This window comes from Colletotrichum aenigma, assembly GCF_013390185.1.
Source record: "Colletotrichum aenigma strain Cg56 chromosome Unknown KSG_Cg56_contig02, whole genome shotgun sequence".
Taxonomy (NCBI): Eukaryota; Fungi; Ascomycota; class Sordariomycetes; order Glomerellales; family Glomerellaceae; genus Colletotrichum; species Colletotrichum aenigma.
Window position 1 is genome coordinate 4,957,066 of NW_023500908.1, and position 24,013 is coordinate 4,981,078.

A 24,013-nucleotide genomic window follows, 5' to 3' on the forward strand; every position below is an offset into this window, starting at 1 on the left:
GCTTGCTACGCTACCCCTCACTCAGCTGCTCCGCCCCTCTCAACAAACACACTGGCCATCCAGAAGGGCAAAAAAAGGGGGCGGGGTGGGTTGGACGTACAGTTTAGCATATTACGGTAGCAATATTCGATTGTTCAATTTAAACGTCTCATATTACCCGCATATCTGCTCTGCATGAACGGAGGAGCGCTGCCAGATCTCAGGGGGAAAAGATGCGGGTTTCGAGTTACCTCTCAATGTAGCGTAAGCGCGGGGGCCGTGGGGTATCATTGTCTTGACTCTTCTTCCCTACCTGCTTCTGTGCATGAGTCCCGAGCCAACGAAGTTCGTCAGCCAGCGAAGACAATCCGAACCTCATCATCCAACGGGGGACCGAACGTTTGCTGACATTGCCCGTATTCCTAATCCTCTAGAGAAGACAGCATTTCTCGCAGCTGCATGCACGTTGGGGCGGAGTAAGTTGTCACTCAGCGTAAGGCTCGATCACATCACAAAGAGAACACCGAGGTTGAGATGAATATATCGTATATTGCATTTGCGCCTTGCTGGCTTCGCGCCATGGGATCCGACACTTCAGGTCTGATCCCCCCGTTGAACACCCTTTCACGTCTTGAGCATTTCCTGTACAACCACCCAAAAGAGGTATCCCTTTCTCCACACCCAGTAAACCACAAGAGCCATGTATCGTGTCATGCCTGCTCCCCAGAAACAACACAACGTCTCCAAAGTATACTCGCGAAAAAGTGCTCCCAGACAAGGTGCGACAGAATCCACCGCCCAACGCTCCCCGATGTCCCTGGAGATGCCTGTAAGCCCCGTAACAAGAGAAAAGACCCTCCCAGGAAGACCAAGCAGTAGATGAGAATGGTCCATCTTCGAATAATGAAAATAATGAGAGAAGAGGCACAAGCAAGCAAATGGGTGCCGCCGGATCCCCTTCCCGGGAAGGTTCACCGCCAGCAGAACACCCGGACCGAAACCATGACCAACTCCACCTTTTCCCAAAGGTATTTCCCGGACCCCGTTTCCAAGCTTTGGAGATTTGCCGCAAAACAATAGCAACGCATGTCTTTGCCCGCCACCGACCATTTGATATTTCCCAATGTTGTGAGCCCATAACAGAAACACCCGTTGCCCCCGCTCCGAATAAGTTGCTGTAAAAAGACACTCATTCTATATGTCGAGATAATCTTTTTCGGAATGACTTCGTGACCCGTCGAGCACCATGATGAGCAACTGATATTTTTGAAAATCATCTTGAAAATCAAAAAAATGGAAGTCGTCCCCGCTGTCCGTGAAAAAAGATGCCGAGAATTAATTATATCCGAGAACTCCGCCGAGATGCCATCAGGCACCGATGCAATGTCGTAAAAATGCAAAACCACCCGTGTGGGAACGCCATTCGTGCAAGTCCAGCCTCACCTTGAGAGGTAGGACACCGAATTGATTTTTGTCGAATTTTTTGTAGTCGGAAGTCCAAAAAAAGGAAAATGGTATCGATAACTTCTCGTGTCGCGCCGTGTAAAGCCTCGAAGGAATTTTGCCGGTTAAACAAGGGTATGTCGTGTGAGGTTGTTTATACAGGAGAAATGTTGAGCCAACAGAAGAGCGGGACCACACCAGCAGTCCGCCCAGAACCTTGAGGTACCCAGCCCGCAAGAGTAGCCATCGATGCCAAATTTTTTTGTTCGGTGCCCACCAAGATGATCAGCAAAAATGCCGAATAAGCAGTGGTTTAACACAACAGCATGCGTCGGTGCAGATGGTAGGAGGCGCACACCCCGACCCTCTGTTACGAGAGCGAGACGCGGCTTCCTTACCACCTGCGCATGCCCTGCTGCATCCTGGCGGGGGATACCGAAGGCGGCGGGCTGGACATCTGGATGCCCGTGGCAGGGTTGACGATGGGGATGGCGTTGCGGGCGCGGGTAGCGGATGGCTGGTGGATCTTCAAGCTCTGGTGCTGGTAGGCGGGAGGAATAAAGGCGGGAGAGGAAGAGTTGAGGGAGAAGCCGGGAGCAACAGTCTGGGGTTGCTGCGTAGGCGACGACTCCGGGGAGTTACTCGCCAGGGAGGAACGTTCAGAGGCGCTGATGGAGTGCATCTGCAGTAGGCGACCATGATTAGTCACTGGATCAGGAGACCTAGATCCCAGGCTCCGAGTCACTTACGTCGCTGTCGGTCAACAGGCCAGGGCAAAACTCCATGTCGTCCTCAAGGTCAAACGAGCGGCCAGCCTCGAACTTGGTGCGGAAAACGTTGATGGAAGCGGTCTCGGTCAGCTCCTTCATGCTGCGAACGCCGCGGAACTGCTTGTGCGCATTTTGGGAGACGGAGAGCCTGGGCTGTCTGCGATTGCGGCCGCCGTGGTGGTTGTGGGAGGCGCCAGGGACGGCAGGGGTAGGATGCGCGTGCTGGTTGAACTGGTAGTATGAAGACATTATCTATGAATCTGTCGGGGTGTGTCGGAGATGTGTAGAGATGTCGTCGTGGTTTGAGGTTGGAGAAGCGGTGCCGTTTTGTTGGTTGGGGGAGGCGGAGTGTGTGCGTGAGTCTGCGTTGTGTGGCGGAAGTGCGGTGGTCTTATGTGGGTGAGCCGAGCTTTGCGGTATTATTGCAGTTTTGAAACACAAACAATGAAACCCGCCGAGTCGATGAACGTTGTGCGAGTAAAAGTGCGTGTGCGTGTTGAAGAGATATAGAATGGTGATATGAAGCAATGCTTTTTTGTCTTTTTGGGAGGCGTGAAATTGTTGTATGTGTATATCGTCGATGTTGAGTGAAATGGTTGGTGGTCGAGGGGGGCGGAAAATAGGTACGGTAAAATGGAGGGGGAAGAGAGATGTTGAAAAATATCGGGAGAGAGGAACCCGGAGCAAGCGATGGTTTTGTTGGATCGAGCAGGCAGTCGAAAGGGTGGGAGGAGGGTGGACAGGTGCAGGCAGGCGAGAGGAGCGAGGAGGGCACGGAGGGCAAGGAGACCGGGAAGCACACTGGGCAGTGGGAGGGATGGGGAGGCGGCGGTGGACCCACAGGGTGCCCAATGGGAGATGATCAGAGGACAGTGCTCTAGCGGGCGACACTGTGGCTCCACAGCTTGACGCCATACGCGAGTTCGCCACCCTGTTTCCATTGGCCGGTAGATCTCGAGCTAGAGCCGCCGGGGACTAGCGCGGCCTAGTGCGCTGGTGTAAATTTGGGGCGTGGCGCCGGCTGCCGTCAACCCTACCAGTGCGACGGACAGTATTGGTGGGGCATGGCCTGGCTCTGGCTGTGTTTGGACACTGGGACTGGGGGGGGGGGAGGACACACCCAGGGCAGCAGCGACTGGGACCAGGACTGTGACCGGGACTGGGAATTGGATGGGTGGATGGGTGGACGGTGAATGAGAAGCGGAAAAGAGCGAGAGGTGGGAGGAAAGCATCGAGTTCACAGTGTTGTTGCGTGTACTCGGCGAGCCTGGGAGGTCCTGGTGAGCCGGCAGTCGCAGCGATAGCAGGAGGACAGGCACTTGCATCTCAGCGACGGTACCTCCCTCATACCCACCCACCTTCTCTCCCAGCACCGCCGCTGCGCCGTTGCGTTGCGTTCCAACTTTTCCACCGCACTGCACAATGCTGCACCTGCAACTACTGCAACTGCACCCTTCACAGGCAGAGAGAGGCAGACCTGGAGGCAGACGGTACTTCGTATGCACTACTGCACAGTAGGTGCCTGGCAGTCACCACCGATGTGCCAACTGGGATCTCAGGACCCTCCTTCAGGCACTCTCGCTTTTCCTCAGGTCGGAACATGGACGCAGGGCCAGCTGAGGCGTGGCATGCAGGTACTGAGTCTGCATCTCGCAGACGCACTGTGGGCCTTGGGTTGTTGTTGTTCTTCTTCACACTTCACAGTGCCTCCTGCCTTAGCCACTTAGTACGTGGGTAGTGTGTCCATGTCTCGCCACGACTTGTGACCCGAGAGCCAGCCGCCCGCCCGCCCGCCTGCTTGTTTTTGTGCTTGTGCTTGTGCTTGGTGGTGCCCGTCTTGTTGTTTACCTTCTTCCAGTTCGGTACCGTACAGTTTACCGCTTGCGGCCACTGGAGAAATTGGCTGCCCACACCAGTCATTCCAGAACCCCATGGGAGCCAGCGCGATGGGGATGCTAATGTGTCGTACGAGACGGTGGACGGAGAGCGGGAGATGAAAGACCAGGCGCTCAAGGCGCAGCGCCTCCTTTGGGGTATTCCTCCACGAGTTCTCTCTCCCTCCCACCGTCCGCACTCCATTCGCCGGTCCCGTCCTTGTCCGCGCCGTCTCGTCTCCTCTGGGCGTGCTTCCCCTCCCACTGGCGGTGCCCGCGGTGCAGCCTTCCTCGCCTTCCTTGTCCCGCCCGTCACCTCAGCGCGGGCTGGTGGTGTGTGTTCCCAGCGACATGTCTCTCCTTGGAGATCAACTGACCATGCGCCTTTTGCTCTCGGCCCTATGTGTGGTCCGACCAACGGATGTCTTGCCCTCGTCCAGTCTTCGCTCTCCCGCTTCGGCGTCCCTTTCTTTTCTCATCGTGCCATGCAGCTGGCGACGATCTGGTTGGAGGCGACAGTCAGCCCAGCGTGGAAAAGCAGAACGCCAGAGACCCTCCGACGTCGTCCGGATTCCACGTTTGAGGTGGGACGCCAGGGAACCCAACCCCGGACCGGCTTTGTTGTCGTTCCAGAGCTGGGCCTGCCAGTCAGAGTTCAGCAAACTTGTTCGATGCTGTCCGCAGTGCTGTGCTGTGCTGTGAGGTGAGGGAAGCGCTGCAGATGCTCTGCTTCGTGCTCGCAGCGCACATTCGTTCTCGAACTCGAGTGCCCAAAAGGCCAAAGGCCGCTGGTCCTTGATACACTAGAAGTCAACTGCGGCCACTGTGACCCCAGGGGCATTAAGCTGGCGCAGTCTGATGTTTGGAAACACGAGAAACGCAGCCTAGTGTTTCCCATTCCATGCTGGCTGGTGTCCCCCCAAGGACCTCATACTCGGCTGGCTTCATGTCGTCCGCTCACAATGTGTGCTGGTTCAGTTGAAACCGCTTCCCGACCCTCTCACCTGGGTGACCCCCGGTCGGTCGAATCGAATCCCAACATTTGGGGACGAAAGATGACGGACGAGGGAACTTGGGAAGCAAAACATTGGCACAAGCACAGGGCATCCCGCTGATGGCTGATGACTGCGTGTGCAAAGTGAGCAGATGGCACAGTTCATGAATGAACAGTCTGCACTTGGAACAGCGCAGCGGCAGCGGCAGCGGTAAAAAGAGCGGTAGCGCGGGGTGCCAATCCAGCCACGGCTCGCCCAACGAAAGCGAATCGACACTGTCTGTATCAGCCCACCGTTGCACACACTGTGGCTCTCATTGGGTACGTACACATGTGTGTGCCTGCTGCTACTGCTGCTGCTTCTTCTCCTGCTTCCCTCCTGCTGCTGCTCTGCTGTGCTGCAGCAGGTGGTTAGAGCCCGGGGCTGCATAACGAACAACGAGGCAGTGAAGGTAGGGGGGGCTGTGAGCCACTGACAGCCAGGCACTGGGTGGGGATCGGGTGCCGCTATGACTGGTGGCTAGACCCTGGTCCGACGGTGCAGTTTGCAGTTGGGAAAGGCAGACAATAATAACAGAGAGAGAGAGAGAGATGGAAGGGAAAAACCTGAGAAATGACCCGGCCCTTGGCCAGCGGCCTGGATTCGGAAACGTGGCGGACACTGGCGGCTGGCACGCTTGCTTCAAGCGACAAGGCCCTGGTCCCGACTGGCTGTTGCGGCCTGCCCTGTCACTGTTGTGTTGTGTGTGGTGTGTGGTGTGTGAGATGGGCCTGACTCCTTAGGCATCAGGCAAGTAGCCTCACAGTGTGCGCTTGCCACATGCACCTCCGCTGCACCTGCACCTGCCCTGCACCTGCTGCACCTGCGACCCGCCCGACGAGGAAGTCGAAGTCGAAGTCGCCCTCGATCGCGGTACGTACCGAATCTCACCTACCTCCACCTCCTCCTGCCTTCGAAGCTCTCTGGGTCTGGCCACAGACAGCACTAACAGCGGGGTAACCGTCGCCATGTGGCGCACACACACACACTCACACCGCACACCTCTCTGTCCCTCTCTCACACCACACGGTCGTCACCAGCTCTCTCACTCACCCTCAACTCACTCATCACTCACACGCAGATCTCACTAAAGGTTTCCTGCCGCCCCGTCATATCGTCACTCGCACCTGGCCGGCGCCCGCTCTCCGCCTGCCCCTCCCCCTCCTCACCCCAGCATCATCCGTCAGTGGCTAACTGATTAACATGCCATGATGGACTTCCTATCGATCCATGCCTCGCTTCTTTCCATTCTTGCGACTTTCCATCCCACGGCATACATCATGGGCATGGAGACGGCACATGGCCGAGCAACCGGATTGGCACCCGACTGCCGACCGATGCGCTGATGCAAGCAAGATTCGATTGACATGCAATCCAAAAGATACAGTTAACCTCGACATGCCATGCCTCACGCATCAACTTAATGTTCCGGTCCTCGACGGCGGCTTCCACTCTGGGAATCTTTCCACCCTCGGCGCCAACGTCTTCTAGACCAAATCTGCCCTCCAGGGAACGTCTCCTTCCAACAATCGTCCAGCGTGGGATTTGCTGCGGCACCCGTGTCTTCCATCGCATCGAAGGCTGCATGAAGCGGACGGGCCTCCTGCGCGACCATGCCAGTAGCTACCCGGGGCAGACCCTGGAATCTGCGCGATTGGCTGTCTCTCCCACTGTGGCACAGCATCTCCCTCCCTGGAGTCCCTGTCCCCCCTCTCGCTCCTCGTCAATTATCGAGGGCTGTGAAAGTCCCTGGCTGGCTGGCTTGCTTGCTGGATGCCCCTGCGCTGCGGAGAGAGGCCAATCTGCCAAGATGGCAATCGGGCAGGGCAGGCACGGCTGGGGCATGAGGACGGGAAACCATCTTGAGACACCTGACGATGCCTTCGTGATCTCCCACGATGGATCTCGTCAGGGCAGGGAGGGGATTCCAGGTGACGAAAGGGGGGCGAACATTCCTATGCTCCAGCCTGCCTGCGCAGGCGGTTCGCCTCGTCACCCCACGCACGGCGCTCGCCTCTGCCGTCACAGTCTCCGTCTCACCCGTCCCGTCGCCGCCGCCGTCCTCGCCTTGCGTGGTGCGTGCTTGTTCTCCCGCCTCAATCTATCGTCTACACTTTGTGTTCGGTATCAGGAGTCCGCTACAAACTTGGGACTTGCCCATGCGACGTAACGAGGCGTCTCTTCCGTTGCCTCACCGTTTCCATTTCCGCGGGGTAATTCGTCAATGGCTCCCGCGCTTTTGGCGCCTAGGACGGAAGGAGGTTGGTGCTAATCGGTGACACAGTACAGTGCTCGCCAGTCACTACTAACAAGACAGCGGTCAACCAGGGCTCAAAAGGTTCCTGGATTCTGTCATCCTCGTGCCTGGGTAGGCGGAGGACCCTTCCAGCAGCAGACAAGACCGGCCCCGTCCAGGGCTATTCAGGGCTGGTGTTCCTCGATCGAGGTTGGATTGACGCTCTATCCTTGGTGTTGATTCTGCCCGGGCCATGTCTTGCGAAGGAGCGGAGCCTTCACAGCCCAATGCCTGGCAGCCTGCAGCAGGACCATACCACCACAGCGAATCAGCTCTCTCATCGGACAGGGCCTGGACGCTGGGAAAAGAAAGTTGGAGGTGTGGGGATGGTCGTTGTCGACTGCCATTGAGTTCGAACTGCGTTATCACACAGTTCACATCCTGATGGGCGAAGCGTCCAATCCCCTCTCGCCGCCCTACACCTACAAGCACCCAAGCTTCTCTTGGGGAGGTGGGAGAAGCAAACGATGACAACGTCGGGTAACCTTCTTTTGTTTCCAGCCTCTGGAGGCAGGCCCAGCCTTCTACCTAGCTCGTCGACCGTGCCCGTCATCCACCATCCACCAACCAACCTTGCCGCTACCTGCAGTACGGACGCCCGCGTGAAACTACCAGCGTGCCGTGTGCAAGTCGGCGTTGGGGGCGGTTCATTGAGTGTCCGTACGATTGAACGGCAGGCAAGCCGTAGGTTCGAATGTCATCGTTACTTTCTGCGCAGCTGCACGAGACAGGCCTCACCCCACGAAGATCTCTCGTGGGTCATTGTTCTCGTTGGAGGACGGAGCATTGTCTGCCCATTTGCATGCATCAGGGCCCAGGGGAGGGAAAGGAGTGGCAGGGAATCCGAGAGGACGAAAGCCACATGCGTGGCAGCGGCACCCAACAAGGTCGCGGGGGAAGATGTGCTGTGGTTGGTTTTCCCATTGCCACACCGCCATTTTGGCTTCAAGGTTGGACCAGACTTGGATCAATTGGATCCAAGACCAGCGAGATTCTGTGCATCGCCTGCTGCGGCGGTTCGTGGGATGGGGATTTGCTGTCTCACCACCATCTTTCCCAGTGTCAACCCCCCGGGTTCTGCGTCTGTGTCTGCCGTCCGTCTAGTGGGGGGAAGCTTCGACCATCCCGCCGCTCTCACCGTTGCTCGCCTGTACTCCCCTCCCCCTTCCCTAATCTGTCCATGTGGTGTACAAGAGTCATGATCAAGACAACAGCTGAGGAGCTAGAGGTAGTTGGAGAAGCTACAGTACGAGGGACTGGTTCTGTTAGACAGCTGGGCGCAGCTGCGTGGAGCGGCGGTTGCCGAAGAGCGTAGCTTAGGATGCTACTGTACCAACGAGGAAGAAGCAAAGAAGCAGAGGAATGCGGACGATTTGTTCGGTGCCGCCAGAAGAAGCCCGCCCAGGCGACCGGCGAACAAGCCTCAGAACCACACACAAACCACCCGACGACGCATCTGGCATGCCGGCAGCAAGCAACTTACCTTAAACTGGTGCATGTGGCAGCAGCCATGCCACGCTTGTGTGGTGGGGCAACCTGCCAGCTGCACAGTGCACCGGCACCAGCATGTCTTTCTCGCAGTTCGACTGGCTGGTGGGCTGATGAGAGAGAGAGAGAGAGAGAGAGAGAGAGAGAGCTTGGGAAGGGCGAGCCCAGCCCAGGTGTCTGCTCTGCCCATCACCGGCTTGCCAGCACCAGCACCAACACCCAACGCTCCCGCTCCGCTTCCATCCGATGCAGCCCCGGCGAGTTGCAGGCAGTTCGAGGGCGGTGTCGCCTTGGTTCGCGTCTGCTTTGGGGGGGGTTTTCTGTTTCTATCTTCGGAACGCCGAACGAACCTGCCGCCGACTGCGACTCACACGACAGCGCTGGTTTTCTTCATTTGCATGTTGTCTTTACTGCACCTGCCCGGCAGATCTCTGAGCGCCTGCATTATCGTTCCGAGTCTGGCGCATCGTCCGCCCCTCCTGAAATCTAAATCGGCGGTCGTCCCTCTTCTTTCGTGCGAGTGAGACGGGTTCGGGCCTGCAAGGGGCGCCCCAGGTCCGAACGACGTCACGTTCTTAGGCGCAGCGGAGGAGGGGCCACGCTGCGCTGCGCTTCCTGGGCGGCGACGCCGACGAGACTAGGGAACGACCGATCCGTTGCGATATCTTGAGCTGTTTCCGTGTTTTCCCTATTGTTTACTTTTGCAAACCCGTGTGAGAGTCAATCGAGCGCTGCGTAAGCCCTTTGGGATTCGGTAATATCGAGTTCATTTAGTCATGCCGGGGTCTTTGGAGTCGAGTCAGGGAGCTCAGGGTATCTCAGCAGAGAGATGCACCGTAGACTGCCGAGGTTGGGGGTTTAGGGCGGGGTCCCATCATCCCGCACCTCCGTGCGGCGACGGGGCCCGACCGTCCCACACCGGCGCAACCGCAACCGCAACCTTGACGTCCTCCCGTGAACATTCTTCCGCAACATCCTGTGTTCCCCAGCCTTGCATTTCCCACTTCGTAGACGGGCACTAGCGACACACTAAAGCGACCGCCCGCAACAACAACACCAAGAAACATGCGAGACAGGCTCCTCGGGGGCGGAGGCCCAGACCTCCCGCACCTGGGCCTCGGGCTGGCGGGCTTCGCGGCGGCGGTGGCGGCGGCGACGCTGCTCATCCGGAGCCCGGCGGCGTCCAGGACGGTCATCACGCCGTCGCCGGGGCGCGACCGGCGCAAGACGGCGCGGTCGCCGCGGTGGACGGTGTTGCCGCGGCTGTCGACGCTGGCGCGGGACGAGCTGCCGTACCCGCCGGACGTGTTCCCGGGCGCGCGGGACGTGGACACGCCGTACGGGAACCTGCGGGTGTACGAGTGGGGGCCCGAGGACGCGGCGGAGAGGGTGCTGCTGCTGCACGGGATCGGGACGCCGTGTCTGGCGCTCGGGGGCGTCGCGGGGGAGTTTGTGAGGCGGGGGTGGAGGGTGATGACCTTTGGTGAGTTGCTCGCCCTTTCTTCTCAGAAACATGTGCTGAATGCTGGATGGGCAGACTTCTTTGGGAGGGGGTACTCTGACGCGCCGACGGATCTGCCGTACGACTCGCGGCTGTACACGACGCAGATCCTCCTGGCGCTGGCGTCGTCGCCGCTGCGCGGGTGGACGGGCGACGACGCGTTCCACCTGCTGGGGTACTCTTTGGGCGGCGCCGTCGCGGCGGCGTTTGCGGCGAGCAGCCCGCACCTCGTGCGCAGCCTGACGCTGGTCGCGCCGGGCGGGCTGATCCGCTCGGCGGCGCACGTGGGCTGGCGCAGCCGGTTTCTGTACAACTCGCCGCTGCTGCCGGAGGGGTTGAGGAGGTGGGTTGTCGGGCGGCGGCTGGCGCCGGCGAAGAGGGCGGGGGATGTGCCGGAGGCGGAGGCCGTGGACGGCGTGGAGCCGGAGGAGGAGGCTGGGTGGGATGAGCTGCGGCTTGTGGGCGGGGGGCGGATCGGGGAGGTTGTGGGGTGGCAGCTGGCGGCGCACGAGGGGTTTGTGGGGAGTTATGTGTCGACTATACGGGAGGCGCCGGTGTATGATCGCGCGGACGAGGAGTGGCGGGTGCTGGCGAAGGTGTTGGAGGCGCGGAGGGAGGAGGGGGATGTGGCCGGGGCCGGGTTGAGGAAGGGGAGGGTGTTGTTCGTGCTCGGGGAGCGGGACGAGATTGTGGTGCCTGGGGAGACGGTGTGGGATGCGCGGAGGGTGTTGGGGGAGGACGCGGTGGAGGTGTTGGTGCTGAAGGCGGGGCATGAGGTTGGGGTGACCAAGGGCGAGGAGATCGTGGATGGGGTATTGGCGGCGTGGGCGAGGGAGTGAAGCTAGATTGGATAGACATTTTGGGTGTTGGCATTTTTAGATCGGGGTCGTGTTTCGTTGGCTAGACGTTGCGTGTGGAAAGAGTTGTTTGGATTTTGGTAGATTACTTAGATTAGAGTCATCAAAGATGCGGCTGAGTTGAGCTCGAGACCCTTTGCGCGTCCCCCACGTGGAGAGGAATGTGGTGTGGTGTGGTAGTCGGGGAGGATTGCTAGGGTAGGTTTCTTGCAATGCCGTGTCTTGGTCGAGAGATCTGGTGTCTCATCGCCCGGACGGAAGGGAAGGGTCGTCTGGAGGGACCGAGGGACCGAGGGACCAAGGGGCCTCTCCATTCCACGGCCCGTTGATGGAGCTTTCGGTCCGGGGGTTCAAGTTGTGTGGGACTGTCGATCAGGGTCTGGTGGCATATTGGTGTAGGAGAGCACGCTTTGCAACTCTGCAGTTATGTTGATGTTTCTTTGGGGAGGTTTTCAGGACACAGTATGAAAACAACTACAGCATTCAGGATTCTTTAGGAAGGCTACACAGTATATTATGCTCAACGGTAGAAGTCAAAGCTCCTGATCCCGAGACTCCCGACAAATACATGCGGTTTGGCGTCTGAACATGTGGGTTGCTATACTAAACCGAATTCCCAGGGGTATAAGCGGAGGGACAACTATCAGAAGACCGTCAAATACATCTACCCACTCCCCTTTCAGGACTAGTAATGCATCTGGCTCTGACCATCGAATCGCTGAGACTAGCGGGGCCCAGGTCTAAAGTCGTTAGAGTTCCAAGAGGGCTCGAGTTCATCTGAAGCCTTTATGTTCATTGCAGGCTGAGACAGACCAAGACATTGGTCAAGGACTGGACTTGCATATGTTTATCATAACGCAGTGGCTTCCCATGATCAAAGTCCCGTTTTCAACCTGCTCAGACAAATCTATAACCTGGATTGCTGAGGAGCTCCATCGACGTTGGTCTGCATGCGTAGTGCCTCGGCCTGAAAGCTAAAGCCGTCGCTGGGTTGACAAGTCATGACGCACCAAGCGCGGGGTGAGCACCTCCTGGTTTGACAGAGAAAATCGGGCTGTGTTCAGCTTTCTCGAATCTGCTGTCTTCCCTTAGACACTTCTTCTGACTTGGATAGATTTTGACGCCAAAGCTCATCATCAGGTAGAATACTTAGATCATCCGCAAATCACTCATACTTGGGCCGCTCCGCTTATTCCCGGAGTCGCGGCCCCGCATGGCCCCGCACGGCGCCGGCTTCTGTCTCGCCGGCGACGGCATCCGGGGCCTCTCTGAAACATTGACTGCAGTTTCAGCCGTGAAGGAATCTAGGGTGCTGCGTTAGCATGACTGGGTTTTATATAAGGTAGTTCTCTAGTGACGGATGTTGCTGAGCTCGACCGGGGGACGCAGCTTTCGTTGAGTTGCTGTCTTTCGCCCGGGGATATGAGCAACATCAACTCCTATCTCTTAAGCCAATGAAGCTCAGGTGAGCCAACTTACCGCCTCGAATAACGAGTCCATCACAAATCTCTTATCTCTTCCCGCCCTTTACGAAACATCATCATGATGAGTCGTTCTTCACAGAGGCATTATCATCGTGAGTCATTTAGGATAGTATATATAATTGAGAGTGAAGGAAAAAGGAACAAAACATACCAAACCAAGCTCTCCCAAAAGCTTTCCCCAAACATTTCATCGCAATACTCGACACTATGGAATATCCAACAGTTGCTCTTATTACAGGAGCCAATGGCGGGATTGGCCGTGCCGTTGCCGAATTCTTAGCGGCGGACCACCACTACCATGTCGTCATTGGTTCTCGGAGCCTTGCTGCCGGTCAAGATGTAGCTGATTCACTGAAGTCTCGTGGTCTGCTCGCGTCAGCTGTACAACTCGATCTCACGGTCGACGCAGACATACTTGCTGCTGCCGCCTATATTTCAGAAACATTTGGCAAGCTCGATGTTTTGGTCAACAACGCCGCTGTACACTTTGACGTGAAGCACAGCCTCTCCGTCCGCGAGCAGTGGACATCCACTTTCGCCACAAACGTCGTCGGCACTGCCGTCTTGACCGAAAAACTCCTATCGCTTCTTCGCCGGTCCCAATTCCCGCGGATCGTCTTCGTCAGCTCTACCAAGGGATCGATGGGCGCGGCGCTAGACACCACCTTGGCGTTCCAAGACCTCGCATTCAATTTGTATGATGCCAGCAAGGCCGCGGTCAACATGCTGACTGTCGGCTATGCTAAGGTACTGAAAGATGTTGGAGGAGTTGCGAATGCTGTCTGCCCAGGATTGGTCGACACCAAGATGACAGCATCTATGGGCGAAGAGATCTTGGCAAGTCATGGGGCCGCCTCGCCCGAGCTGGGCGCTAGGAGAATTGTAGAGATGGCTACGTTGGAGAAGAGAAGTGGTGTGTCAGCGACATTTTCGAGTAGAAATGGGACTATTCCTTGGTAAGACTTGAGCACCAAGACCATCTCATTTTTCATGCCTGCTTTATGTATATATACTTGTCAAGATGCTACTCCTCAGACATGTTATGACTCTGCCTGATCGTTGCCCCGCCTAATACTCCCCATCCTCCATTGTCACGAGACCATTGATGTACATATGCTTCACAACAGGATATGTCGCTAATGCGTAGTTGCTCTGACGACTTAGAACATAGTGTGGCGTGACTCCATGAAACCCTTCGATAGGAATGACGTTCCAATCTGGGGTGAAAGCATGTAAGAAATAAGTTGCTGTCCAATCCAAGGGCCACGATGGCTTGATGGGAGTCCAGTCAATTTTGACTTCTCCTTCATCCGCTGACGCTGTTAATCCGGCGTCCATGTCGAGCTCCAGAGTCTCATTTTGCAGCCCAAATAACTCAATCGCGTCCTCCGGGTTCCAACCAACTGGCGCAAAAGCTTTACTGTCGAGGATGAGCACCTCGCTTGGTTCGCGAACCAGACTCTCCGCAACTCTGGTCAGGCACCAATTGCTGTGTGTTGTCCACCCGCCGTTGTAGACCTTGTGCATATTTTCCATCCAGAGCTTCGTCATCTTGGCACCCTTTTTCGACATGAATGTGCCGCTGTTCAAGTTTTGGTCTATCTGTCGCCCCCCGAGAGCCGTGAATCCGCTCTTGCGCAGCGCAGCCACATCCCGTAACACCTGTACGTCGAAATCAATGTACACACCGCCATATTCATGGACGGCTTTGACTCTCATAAAGTCTGAAATATGCTCTTTATATGCCAATTTGACTCCTTTATTCGTCTTACGCGGGGCTTCCATCCATTTCACTTGAAGACCGGGCATCGAGAATATTCGCGCAGCCCACTTTCCGGAGGATCCGTTGCGAGCGCGGTCGATTTGAGCTTCCTTGGCGTTTGTATGGAGATATATGGTGTGTGGTTTCAGATAGAACCAGGCTGAGTACATCGATAGGTATTGCTCGAAGGCGAATTCAAGCTCAGAATCAATGTCGTAGAGTGCCCAGACAAAGTGCACTTGGTTTGGTATCTCGTCCTTGCCCCGGAGGATTTTACTCGTGAAGTTGAGATTGGTCGTCGGTCGCATTTTCATTATCATCAACGAGATGCTTATGAATGAAAGTGTAAAGAGTATGGGCAATACTGCACGGGGAGTGGGCGGGCCTCTGAGCAGGGATGATAACCACATTGTGATCGGAAGTGACAGAGGAAGGATTGAGATGACGGGCCTTGTAAGGGAGGTGTTCATCGAATTTAAGGCATCACTAAAAGCAGCACAAAAGTGTCGTGAACCTTCTGAATAAACTTCCAGACTAGGTTTCGGTCATACTCCAGTAGCCACAAAAAGATCTCCGGATGTGCCGTGCGCATTGGCGGTGGTGCGGTATCCCACCGCTAGAAGGGGAACGTTGAAACTCACGGGCGAAGATGACGGGACATGCACTCTGTGGTTCTTTCAGGCTTATTGTTTTTGGCATTCTCTGAGGGCTAGTCGCACGTTTTAATGGAAAGTTACACTGTGGAAGGAGAAGATCGAGTCCCTGACATTCCGGGTCTCCTACACATTTGCAGTAACGTAGACAGTCTGAATCACCGTGCTTCGTGGAGCGCATCGCGACTTTCTGGAGGTGCTGGTTGCGGAGACGATCGCCGAGCTCGAGGTTGATGTCGTGGACGATACCAAAACCGCTTCAGCCGTCTGAATACTTCCACTCAACGTCGAAGAGACAAGTCCTCCAACGGGCCGTTGAAGAGACGTAGAGTTCGAGGCGAGAGTCGCCGTCGCTGCAGGCACCGTATTTTCCGCCTCAAGAGTCGAGGTGATCGCCGGGAGAGTCCAAGGGGTAGCAGTCGGGGCAATGTTGACATCCTCGGCCGTGACATTCGCTGCAAGGGGCTGCGGCCACACGGCAGGGCCGGGCATGGTGTAGTTCACAATCCACGGGCAGTACATGTAGAACTCGATACCAGGCTCGTGGCCGGTGTACAAGCCGGGGATCTTGACCAACGGCCCCGGCCCTCCGGAGGCGCCGCTCGCATTCTCGACCTCGATCTGCGCGCAGTTGAAGTAGAACTCGGCCCCACCAAAATCTCCCGCTCCGTGGACGCCGATATGTTCAATGCGGAGGAGATACTGTCCTGCTGGAGTCGCTTCCGGCAACTTGAAGGTGAAGTTGCCGACGTCATAGGCACCCCACTGGATACCCTCGCTGGAAAATGTCTTGGGGCCGAGCTCGAAGATCTTGAACCAGTCGCCGGAGCCGTCGTACTCTCGCACATCACCCGGAGCTTTGGAAAGGTATGCCTGCATCGGGCCGGGGTGCTGGATCCGCCCGCCGAAGTTGAGGCCGAACCCGACCTCATCGCCGGCCTTCACCTTGTAGACGCCGGTCTTGCTTGCATACTGCATGGAGTCAGTCCGGCAGCGGAGGTCTGTGCTTTCGTATCCGTTTTTCAGGGGCATGTATCCCTGGGTATTCTCGCGGACATATTCGTTGTAGCCAGTGAAGTTGCCGTTGACGATGAGGTGGGGGAAGAAGTAATGAGCGGACGCGCTGGAGATGGCAGCGGCTAAGCTAAAGAGGGTGGAAGACCTGATGTTGATGTGAGGTTGGATATGAAAAAGACCGTAAAGGATGGAAATGAATGGATAGCCAACGACTTGACCGGCACAGGAGACGATGAGAGACTAGAAGGACGCTGACCTGGCATCTCAGTGGTGTTGCTTGGTTATGTAGAGAGAACACCACTCCATATGACTCTGACTGCCGGCTTCCTAATTGACTGCCGTGCAATCATCACCTGTACCTGAAAATGGCGGTCGGTCCTGTCATCACGCAAGCCGCCGACATGTTCATTTGACGTCTATTGTTCCGTTTCAAGAGCAGCCGGGGCTGGAGCGCACCCTTGGAGACGTAGACGAATAGGCTTCAATGAAGTACGCGTCCCTGAGTGACAGCTCGTCAACCTAAGAAAATTCCCTAGCGAGGCGCACTAGGCTAAGTTCAAAGTGGTTGATTAAGAAGCACATCAATGGGGCATCCCACCGGCTGTCATGAGCGGCCCGCTTGGCTAGTTTATCCTTAATACCAAGAGCCTCTTGTCCTGCATGAGCCACAGCGCCTATCTGGTAGGGCTTACAGAAGCGCTCTCCGTACATTGGGTCGGGTGCGAATAATCGCGAAGGAAGACAAGAACGTGAGGTCACTCTGCCACTGCCGGTGTAGGCGAAATAGGGGGTATCGGAATATGAGGCGCGGCTTTGCCTGTGAACTGTATGTGATCAAGAGGAGTATGTAGCATTGTTGTAATGCCCTGAGGGATACGTCTGGAAAACTTCTTTCCGAGCTGAGGAAGAACTAAAAAGCGCTCGTAAAGAGTGAGTGAGCATGGGCTTTTATCATGTGCCCGCAAGCGAACTTTTCTTCGCTACACATCCTCTTGCCGATCAAGATTTATGTCGAGGTCTGTCTTCGCAATGACCTTATCTCTTCCTCGTATTCTTCGAGGTCCTTCTCTGCTTTCTCTCTGTCCCATCCAGTACCTTCTCCATCGGTGCCTGGCCACCCAGCATCTCTCATTATCTGTCTCCTCCTCAAGTCGCCCTCGCAGGGGTTGTCAACGTCGTTCGGCTGACATACGTCGCCCCGAAGAAGATCTGGCGTCCAGTTCATGATTCGATACTGCTCCTTGCAGAATTCGAAGAAAGTTTCGATGCGATAGGTCGGCATACATTTCCATCCCTCAGGCCCGTATGGGTCAACTTCCACATCGTACGGATCCGCATCCGAACACCAGGCCCAACTGGGAAGATCACCGTCGTTCTTCCACAGTATTACAACTCCGCGCTTGGTGTCGAGTAGAAGAGTCCATCCAACCTGCTCCTCTTGGGCTGATGCAAGGTCTATGATGTAACCCGGAAGCCTACCCTCTTTGTTGTCTAGCTCGGGGGGCTCGATGGCAGGCCATCTCTTGATTTCCTCAGAGTACTGCCAGTCGATATACTCAATTGGCCTAGTTGACTTCAGGATGCATGGAATACCATACGGGCCGGAAACGAAATACGGAATGCTCCTCAAAAGTTCAATGACCTCCTTCGTCTTACCCAGGCTAGCGAAATATTCGTGCGTGATTTGCGGCCAGCCGGTTGGAGGTGGGTATTCCAGGAGCGCCGCCTCTTCTGCATGCATGCGTTTCATGAATTCATAAAAGGATGTGATGGCTTTGACGGTAGCGTCGTGTGAGTACTCAGAAGACTGGGACATGTTCGAGAACGTTCGGAGCAAGATAGGTACGGTAGATGTCAAGAAATGAGTCTGATGATGTTGGAAGGGAACCAGCCTGCATCTGCCATAAATTTGAGGGTCGCGCGAAACGTTTGAACACGAGCTGGCAGAGGTGAAGTTGTTGAAGTGGACAGTTGTTCATTCCCTGGTCGGTTGGGTTTGTGTGGCCGGCCGAACCAACAGCTGAGGGTGGGGGTGGCGGAGTGACGCATGTTTGGGGGTGAATTCATGAGATATACACAGCAGCAGAGCGTTCCAACGTCAAACACCCCAAATCCAAGCTTTTGACATCTGATAGTTCACTTAAGTTTTCTCAACCAACAAATGCACATCAGGGGCCAAATTTCTATTTGAGGAAAGCCAAGGGTGAACTCCCAGATTGCGTCCAACAATGTGATGCGATATCGTCGTTGAGGTAGGTCGGACAATCACCACGCTGAGTCTAGGTCGAACACTCGATGCCGCACACCCGATGCCGTGCTAACGAGTTTCAGCTGAACAAAATAGTCGACAAAAATGGGGTCCGCGCCGTTGTGCCGCCATCGGGCGGTAGACCAGGGGGGGGGGCTGTTGGTTGTCGTCTGGACAGTTGGAAAGTGATTGATACCGCATTGCCTTCGAAGGTTACCGACACCCAACGCTTTGTGGATCATGGAGATCATGATGTTGGTAAAGATTTGATTAGAGATGGTGAAAAAGGTGCCATGATGTGCATTTATGTAGGGGCTATTGGGGGATGGGGGTTAGTTGGAGCCAGGAATGGGCGGCATCATGGGTCCGTTGGAGGTTAGGAGAGTCAAATCATGAAGTCCTTCACAGGAGATCAACCATAGACAGCAATATTTGAGAATATAAAGTGGTTGCTTGTAGAAGGTTCATTCGAAATAAACAATTCAGGTCAAGCTTTCAAGCATCCCATCCTTGTGGTTGTTATCTCGTTACTTTATAGTCACTTCTGAGCACATAGACGATGCGCTTATCAATTCTTTTTGCCTCGATACACTGTATCACTTCCACCATCGCCCATGCAGGCTTCGCTCAGCCGTCTTTGGTAACTCGTCAGCAGACGACTGACGCAGAAATCATTGCGAAGTATTCTTCCTCAGGTCAATGTTTTGACTACTTCAACAATGACAACAGGGACAAATCTCTCGCTCCTTGCAAAATTTGGTGTAAGGCTAAAGGGTCTGATAATTATGGAGTAAGTGACTTAATCAGAGAGTTGCTAGCCGGGCAGTGTCGACACACATATACCCTCTTAAAGCGACTATGTTTTCTACATACTCACTTTCGTCGTCGTGTCTCGTCGTCGTCGTTATTATTATTACTACCCCTATTGTTTTCTCTACTGCTGTCGTTTTTTTAAAAGTATTAGGTTTGCTACGATACTGTCCGGGTAGCAAAACTCTTGTCAGAGGAATACAATTGAGCTAAATATGAATGCGCTCAGTGCAAGGGTGATGGTATGCCGCGAGAAAACTACGTCGAGTCGTTGATTTACAAGGATGAAGATGGAAAAGAATGGGTGGCGGGAACATGCGAGTGTAACTTCGAAATCGCCGAAGAGATCTTCGATGTTGTTGTCGAAGCACTCGAAGGTCTGAAAGAAGCCTTTTGCGCAGTTATGCTGGAATCTTGCAACATTATCTTGCAGTCCGGTGTCATGGCAGTCCCTGGCGGTCCCTTTCTCAGAACTGCAGTTCAAGGAGCCAAGACATTCGTCGAAAACGGTCTGGATGCCGCGTCTTTTTTTGACAACTGGGTCGGCAAAGCTTGTGGCATTCCTTCTTGGGACTTTGACCTTTTCGCAGTGTTCAACCCACTCGCGAACGCTCCCGACTCACTCGGAGAGTCAAAGGGTTGTGTGAGGAAGAACAAGAGCAAATGCAAGAGGGTGGATCCTAAGCCAGACCCTAAGCCGACGAACAAGCCTGCTGTTACTAATGCGCCCAATTCCAGTGCGCGAGATTCCCCAACGACAACGGCTTCGGCCACGACTTCTGCTTGCAAGATCGGAAGACGTGCCAAGGACGGCGCGGCCAAGGACGATGTGCCAAAGATATTTGGCGAAGCAGAGACGTCAACTGAAGGCTGCGCCAAGGATGAGACAATCCACATCACGAGCACTTCCAAAGACATGGGGTACTATGAGTCTGAAGTGCCAATGACTTGCTCGAAACAGTGGTCCCAGGCCTGTTTCCATTACAGGTAGATTGCCACAAATCTTCTCGCTCTTCGTGATTTTAACAGATCCCTGACCTCTTGAGTGCAGGTCGGTGATGAGTGTTCATACGAACACCCCGGACATGGTCCGATGGACCTGCGGCGCGACCGCGGGCACCAGTAACGACGGCTCAGCGACCGACGACTTGGGTTTAATTGCGATTCAGAAGCCGATGAAAACGCATCAGCACTGGTTTCCCTGGATGAACGGATTCGTTGCTCGAACGACCTTGGACAACAAGGGCAAGAAGAATATCAAAGGTTGCGAAAGAGACGAGTGGCCCCCGCGGTACTTTTGGCCCTCAGAAGCCGAGGCAGAAAAGAAGAAATTAGTGCAGCGGATACGCTTGATCGAGTGGCATGAGAATGGCGGGGCTGGATCCATGTTCAAGGGGTTCTGCAACAACAACGCTGCCGCGTCTGTGAAAACGGATAAGAAGACGTATGAGCAGAACAAGTTCATCAAGACCGTCGGGGAGGCCAAGATCGAAACACCGGAACCAAACAAGAAGCCAATTAGTAAGTTAGGAAAGGGATATTGGGGTCTCAGGAAGTCAAAACTGACCATCAACTCTTAGCAATCGTGAGCCACGTTTCTATCAATACTCTTCGGGCGATTTTTACGATCAAAGACTGGGACGGTCTTCCGGAGGAGAAGGGTGACGCTGCGAAATGGCACGGTATGAAGGAGAATAAGTGCTGGCCCAGCCTCTTGGCTCCCGAAGACCCTGGTTTCGCACTGCTTACAGAAGACGAGTTCTACAAGCAGGGTCAACATCCAGAACTGGCCCACCACACCGCAAGCTATCGGGGCCTCCCGGATCTCCAAGTTTTGAAGAAGGCGCTGAAGGACTCGAACCCCTCGCCTCCATTTCCATACAGCTACGTGAATGCCGCCGCTTATGCCAAGAGGAAGTTCAACGCCAAGTTGATACCAGACGAGTACAGAAGGGTTTTGCCAGGTATCCCGGCTCTGCCCAAGCCCGCTGGAGTACCTCGTGTGATGAGGCGAAATCTGACTGAACTGACGGAAGATGATTCGAAGGAGCTCGAGTGGGCTGATCTCGATGTGGACGTCGACGGTTACAATGATGAAGAGTTGGATGAGTGGTTTGAGAGATACGCGGAGCTGTTGAAGAGGCGGAACATGCGAGGGTCTGGTCGAGTGTCGCCTCAAGTAGCCGTAGCCCAGCCTACACCTGTCGTCAGCACTCGGGGAATGGCAACATTAGCCGTGGAGGCATCTAGACTGACCCCGGAATTTCCCCGGGCTACTCATCATGATGGGTAGGCAGAGAAGGATACAAGAAGAATGCATCACGAGGCTGATTAGTGGGTGCTGATTCTATGAAGACGAAGGATTGATGATGTTAACGTGACGAGAGGATAAGGGGTTTTTGCATGAGTTTTACTATGAGGGCAGTGTCAGTTAACTATCCGGGCAGGGTCTAGACACTTACATGCAATTTTTATATTCCTACTAGACCCCCTATACATCCTAGCCTATATAGTCGCTTTCGTCGTCGTCTATCGTCGTCGTCCATTATCATTGTCCATTATCGTCGTTGTTTATCGTCGTTGTCTACTATCGTTATTGTTATCGCCATCCTTGTCGGTTTCTCTACTACAATCGCCAGTCTTACAGAAGTATCAGTTACGCTATTAGACGTATAGGAGACACTGCCCAGCTAGCAGAGCCCCTTTGTATTCTCACCTTCATGAGTAGGCGATGTAAGACAAGCCTGATGAGTTCTTGGCCATGCCATACCATGAGCACGAGGTGATACTCATGGGGCCTTAGTAGTATATTGTCCATAAAGCCAAGAGCCTCCAAAATCGCTACGTTGCCAGTAGTCTGGATCGAAGATCTGGAGTTACAAACAGTCATCTCTCGAGTTGCCCAAGTGTGAGGCATCACTTTGCGGACTAGTCGAAATATTGGAGCGCTTGGCGGATGAGTCGGATAAATCTAAACTGAAGTGAGGTTTTTCTGCAGGGTAGGTGGGAGGTCTGATCAGGGCGCTGCTCCAGTGGCTGCGCTGAGGAGAGGGCCAGCATCGACGGCCTGTTACTTATGTTGTGACGACACGCTGCCATCGAAGTGTGTGAGTATGAGGTACTTTATCAAAACTTTTCACAGCCCTTCGAACAAATGTTGGGGTCCAAAGAACGCCCAAAGACCTGTAAACATTAAGTTGAATTACGGTCAGCATAAGCTGACATGAAAAGGCGAGACCCAAATACCCTCCTCGAGCCAATCTTTGTCTCGCACCCTCCCTACCTGCATACATGCCTCCCAACATGAGCCTGGGGTTCGTTTTATTACCAGAAAGTAATTCCTCCGCTTCAATCAACCATGGTCTCTCTGGAACGGTGATGAGGCTTGTACGTTGATGACGGCGCCAGGCTACTGTGCCTCCGCCCCATGACAAGGCCACGATCGCTGCCACGATCCACCTCATTCCCATTCACATTGCCAACACCCATCATCCTTTCTCCTGAGATTTACCCAAGCCGTTGCCTCCAACACAAACCCCTCAGAATGTGTTCTCTGGTCGAGACATGTTTGGTTCTGCGCCAGACGAGAGGCATGGCATGAAGAATTCGCAGCATTTTAAACACCCAGTAAAGCCAACACAATCAACCCCTCTCCCAACCTCCCAAACTCTTGAAGTAGTCTCGGCCGGTCTTGATGACTGCCGAGCAGAATTACAACATCCCAGCCCTACCACTCCAGTTCCTTCTTATCCCCACCACCGCAACCTCCATCGCCATCCACGTTCTGCGGTTTCCGCCACTCGTAAACCCCACCTCTTTTGTCAAAAGCGCTCTTATCCCACGCAACCTGCTGCATGGCCCTCTTCACCCCGACATCCAGCAAAGAATCGCTCTTCTTCATCGGCCCGTCGCCCTTGTCGAGGAAGCGCAGACGCTCGTCCAGGAGAAGGTAGCTCCCGGCCATCGTCTGGTTATCCTCCGGCACGTAGCACGGCAGGTGTTTATGCCTGTCGCAGAAGGTCCTCCACTGCTCCTCGGAGATGAGAAACTTCCGCCCGTCGCGCACCCGCGTGTCGTCCTCGTTCTCGCCCTCGACGATCAGGCACTGGAACACCTTCCACCGGAACGGCGCCAGCTCCGCAATCTGCGCCGCCATGTCCTCGTCCCAATTAAAAATGTTGACGACCGTATTGAGCTTGAACATGATGCCGTACTCCCGGCACCACTCCGCGATGCGGAAGACCTGCGCCACGTGGTCTCCGTCCGCCTGGCCGTTCTCCCCGCGTCCGATCGCTTTGTTCGTGTCCCGGACGAACGAGTCGCACGAGATGGCGAGGATGTCCAGGTACCGCCCGTGCTCACGGAGGAACTTCTCCTGGATCTTGCTTCCGTTGCTGACGATGCTGACGCTCTCGAGGTCTAGATCCTCTTTGCAGTACCGGAGAAGCTCTCCTAGGAACTTTGGGTGCAGGAAGGGCTCCCCACCGGCGATGTTGAGTTTGCGCATGCCGGCCTCCTTGAGGAGACGCAGGCCGCGCTTGGCCTCATCCAAGGGGAGGATATAGCCTGAGGTGTTGGTGTGGAAGCAGAACCCGCAGGCGTAGTTGCATTCGCGGGAGGGGAAGTAGTTCACGGAGACCGGGGCGTCCGGGTCATCGGCCACCTGAGACTTAAGACTTCTCCAACGTCTTGTCGCCTTCAGAGGGATAGACTTGGGATGATTCGGCGCCGCGCCGACGTGAGAGATAAGCTACTGTAGCTGCCGGGACCGCAACGACCCAAACGAAGTATGGGATG

At 55.2% G+C, this 24,013-nt stretch overlaps 6 protein-coding genes across 6 annotated transcripts; 2 read left to right on the forward strand and 4 right to left on the reverse strand.

The window, feature by feature from the left end:
• Positions 1-1,816: 1,816 nt before the first annotated feature.
• CGCA056_v003354 (Uncharacterized protein) lies at positions 1,817-2,441 on the reverse strand (the record flags this gene model as incomplete). The annotated part of the gene is made up of 2 exons (XM_037318611.1): positions 1,817-2,104; positions 2,172-2,441. The coding sequence occupies 2 exons, from the start codon at positions 2,439-2,441 to the stop codon at positions 1,817-1,819; spliced, it is 558 nt and encodes a 185-aa protein (XP_037183362.1).
• Positions 2,442-9,949: 7,508 nt separating this feature from the next.
• On the forward strand, positions 9,950-11,224 carry CGCA056_v003355 (uncharacterized protein; the record flags this gene model as incomplete). Its single annotated transcript, XM_037318612.1, has 1 exon — positions 9,950-11,224. One exon carries the CDS (start codon positions 9,950-9,952, stop codon positions 11,222-11,224), a length of 1,275 nt encoding a protein of 424 aa, XP_037183363.1.
• Positions 11,225-12,933: 1,709 nt separating this feature from the next.
• On the forward strand, positions 12,934-13,686 carry CGCA056_v003356 (Short-chain dehydrogenase/reductase ATR10; the record flags this gene model as incomplete). Its single annotated transcript, XM_037318613.1, has 1 exon — positions 12,934-13,686. One exon carries the CDS (start codon positions 12,934-12,936, stop codon positions 13,684-13,686), a length of 753 nt encoding a protein of 250 aa, XP_037183360.1.
• A 108-nt stretch (positions 13,687-13,794) lies between these two features.
• On the reverse strand, positions 13,795-14,796 carry CGCA056_v003357 (uncharacterized protein; the record flags this gene model as incomplete). Its single annotated transcript, XM_037318614.1, has 1 exon — positions 13,795-14,796. One exon carries the CDS (start codon positions 14,794-14,796, stop codon positions 13,795-13,797), a length of 1,002 nt encoding a protein of 333 aa, XP_037183361.1.
• A 471-nt stretch (positions 14,797-15,267) lies between these two features.
• eglD-8 (putative endo-beta-1,4-glucanase D) lies at positions 15,268-17,974 on the reverse strand (the record flags this gene model as incomplete). The annotated part of the gene is made up of 2 exons (XM_037318615.1): positions 15,268-16,303; positions 17,193-17,974. 2 exons carry the CDS (start codon positions 17,972-17,974, stop codon positions 15,268-15,270), a joined length of 1,818 nt encoding a protein of 605 aa, XP_037183354.1.
• Positions 17,975-22,943: 4,969 nt separating this feature from the next.
• Positions 22,944-23,723, reverse strand: rsad2 (Radical S-adenosyl methionine domain-containing protein 2; the record flags this gene model as incomplete). The annotated part of the gene is made up of 1 exon (XM_037318616.1): positions 22,944-23,723. One exon carries the CDS (start codon positions 23,721-23,723, stop codon positions 22,944-22,946), a length of 780 nt encoding a protein of 259 aa, XP_037183355.1.
• Between the last annotated feature and the right edge of the window lie 290 nt (positions 23,724-24,013).